We start from the raw sequence: 3418 nt of genomic DNA, 5'->3' as shown, positions 1-3418 counted from the left end.
CATTCTGCAAACAAAATCCAGTAGGAATGAGATGCAGAAGAATATAGGACATATGCAAATGATGTAAATGAAATGTAAAAATATGCAACACCTAAGTAGAGCTGATTAATCATCAAACTAACTGTTATCAGAAAAAAAAATAGTTTCCTGTACTAAATTTTTACTTTGTAATCCAATTTATAAATGAATTTAATTAGAAATGTTGATATCACAGTATGGCAACACTGCCATCTAGCGTCACACATAGGCACTGACACTCCAGGCAGAAATGAAGACAAAACTTGTGCAGCTTTGTATTTATTAATACATTGTGTACTTTTTGTTAAAATACACACAATGGAAGTACCTGCATTTTATTTGGTATCATCCACTTGCAATCCCTGTACAGCAGATCTCAGACTGAGCAGAGGAAAAAATATTTACTTATATACACTATATTGTACGCCGGCCTTTGCACGCACATGAACTTTAACAGTCTTAGTCCGTAGGGTTCAATATTGAGTTGGCTCCGCCCTTTGCCGCTATAACAGCTTCAAATCTTCTGGGAAGGCGTCCACAAGGTTTAGGAGTGTGTCTATGGGAATGTTGGACCATTTGTGAGGTCAGGTACTGATGTTGGAGGAGAAAGCCGGGCTCGCAGTCTCCGCTCTAATTCATCCCAAAGATGTTCTATCGGGATGAGGTCAGGACTCTGTGCAGGCCAGTCAAGTTCCTCCACCCCAAACTCCCCCATCCATGTCTTTATGGACCTTGCTTTGTGCACTGGTGCGCAGTCATGTTGGAACAGGAAGGGGCCATCCCCAAACTCTTCCCACAAAGTTTTATACACCTGTGGCCATGGAGGTGATTGGAACACCTGAATCCAATGATTTGGAGGGGTGTCCCAATACTTTTGGCAATATAGTGTGTGTATGTATAATATATATATACACACACACATTGTGTGTTCTACTTTTTCTTTAAACGTTTGGGTGCTGGGTAACTGAGGATATTCATTTACTTTAGTGGTCATAGATTCCGGTGTGTCGAAGTCTCTGTTACCACAAAGACATGACCACATTCAGTGCCAAACAACAAGCACAATATGGCTTTCTTCTCTGTGTATGTGACCGGCACACTTTAAACCTAAACTCCGGCCTTCAGTCTTGCAGAGTTGTACCGTCTCCTCTCCTGGACTGAAACTGATTACTCTAATTTTGCTGCACACTGTGAGCTCCTCATAATGTGTACTTACTAGACGCTGCAGCAAGTCAAAGCCCACCTCATTTCCTGGCTGGAAGACATCCTGCATCATCTAAGACTTTAATTTAATAGATGTCAGTTCTTTCAATCTTGGAGGCTCAGCATCACATGTGGGTATTACCCAAGGTGTTCTGCATGCAAATACAGTCTGCCTAGAAACTCCCACTCCTCCAGACTGACACCTACGAAAGCTTTTTGATATCTGCATAACTCCTACTAAGACTCAGCTCTCTGCTTGCATGAGGGAATGGGCTGTCGAGAGGACTAGTGAGGCAGGGTGCTGTGATGTTTTCAGGAAGCCATGTACAGCACCCTGTCGACTCCTCTCACCAGCCATGATCTGCCTGCATTGCCAAGCAAGCGTGGGTCCTCAGGCAGCCGTGTCATTTTCAGGCCTAAAATGTGGAATATAACATGGGTGCAAAAATTGAAAAAAGGGCCTCAGTCATGAAGGGGTTAAATATTTAATGTGCCAGTATCAGCGCTTTGTATCGGGGCATATGCACGAGTAGGAGTACTCGGGAGAATGCCCAGTATCGGCACCAATAGCAATACTGGAATCGTTATCGATGCATCCCTAAAAAATCTAAATGTTTTACCTAAATATTTAATTGGCATGTTGATGTGGGTAGGGGGCAGGTAGGGCAATATATAAGACTAAACCTCCTCCTGACTTAAAGTCAAGCTTTACATTTCCAGTTTATATTGTTTTTTTATCCAGTACATAAATGCAGAAAAGCGAAAACCACAATTTGCTGTTTTTTTATCTGATTTTTTTTGGTGTGAGGTGCTTTGTAACACTTTGTTTTTTTGTTTTTCAGATTCCTGATGTGACCATGTGATCTCTTCCGCCTTCCTCAAGCATGGATAACATCACGTCGGTTGTCATTGGGAAGAACTCCTGCACCTTTCAAGAAGAGTTCAAGCAGATCTTGCTCCCAGTGGTCTATTCTGTGGTGTTAGTTTTTGGTCTCCCGCTTAACTTCATCGTCATCCTTCAAGTATGGCTGTCGAGGAAGGCCTTGACTCGCACTGCCATCTACACCCTGAACTTGGCAATGGCAGACTTATTCTACGTATGTTCCCTTCCACTGCTCATCTATAACTATGTCCAACACGACTACTGGCCCTTCGGGGACTTCACCTGCCGGTTTGTGCGATTCCAGTTTTACACAAACCTACATGGGAGCATCATGTTCCTCACCTGCATGAGCTTCCAAAGATACATGGGCATCTGCTACCCGTTGTCTGTCTGGCACAAGAAGAGGGGCAAGAAGTTCACATGGGTGGTGTGTGGTGTGGTTTGGTTCATCGTCATTGTCCAGTGCATCCCCACTTTTTTGTTTGCTTCCACTGGAATTCAGAGGAACAGAACTGTCTGTTATGACTTAAGCCCCCCATCCCTCTCTTCTCGATATTTCCCCTATGGAATAACATTGACTATAACAGGCTTCCTAATCCCTTTCATTGCCATTTTGTCCTGCTATTGTGCCATGACCAAGATCCTCTTTCAAAAGGACAACCTTGCTGATTCAGCAGGTCGAAGGAAGAAAGACAAAGCCATCCGTACAATCATCATTGTGGTTCTGGTCTTCGCCATAAGCTTTTTCCCATTTCACCTGACCAAGACCATATATCTGGTAGTACGTTCCAGGACCGGTGTTCCTTGCCTGGTCCTGCAGACTTTCGCCATCGTGTATAAGTGCACAAGGCCGTTCGCCAGCATGAACAGCGTGTTGGACCCCATCTTGTTCTATTTCACCCAGCAGAAGTTTCGGCAGAGCACCAGGTCATTGGTGAAGAGGGTCACTACGAAGTGGAAGGGTGACACCAGCACCAAGCCGCAACAATGACCATTACAGTTGGAGATCCAGAACTTTTAAAGAACGCACCTCTAGGTGATGGGCCAAGCTGGGCGAGATGAAAGTTATTCATGAACTGGAAAATGTCAGTATATGAATATATAGGCATGTATTGACAACATTGCCTATATTATTCACCCTTGTTTTTTCTGGTAGACAATTTCTGCTGCCCTGGGATATTATAAAAAGCTGCTTTGGTAGTAAAATTCAGAAACAATCCGTAAAACAGGGCACCAGAAATATCTCCACCTGTATGGAGAAATGTGGAAAAAGCAAGCTACAAAGACTGGTGTACTAAGTTGGGGGAAAGCTTC

General features: G+C 43.6%; 1 protein-coding gene across 1 annotated transcript; it reads left to right on the top strand.

The window, feature by feature from the left end:
- The first annotated feature begins 2105 nt into the window (after positions 1 to 2105).
- P2RY6 (pyrimidinergic receptor P2Y6) lies at positions 2106 to 3123 on the top strand. The gene has a single exon (XM_018553261.1). The coding sequence runs from the start codon at positions 2106 to 2108 to the stop codon at positions 3093 to 3095; it is 990 nt and encodes a 329-aa protein (XP_018408763.1). The 3' UTR covers positions 3096 to 3123.
- The last annotated feature ends 295 nt before the right edge of the window (positions 3124 to 3418 follow it).

The sequence above is a fragment of the Nanorana parkeri genome, unplaced genomic scaffold (genome assembly GCF_000935625.1).
Source record: "Nanorana parkeri isolate BGI_ZX_2015 unplaced genomic scaffold, ASM93562v1 scaffold114, whole genome shotgun sequence".
In the NCBI taxonomy this organism is placed as follows: Eukaryota; Metazoa; Chordata; class Amphibia; order Anura; family Dicroglossidae; genus Nanorana; species Nanorana parkeri.
This window is presented reverse-complemented; position numbering and strand designations above follow the sequence as displayed.

Bases quoted from the DNA above. Each gene is read 5' to 3' on its own strand.
- P2RY6 (XM_018553261.1), top strand. From the start codon at position 2,106: ATGGATAACATCACGTCGGTTGTCATTGGGAAGAACTCCTGCACCTTT.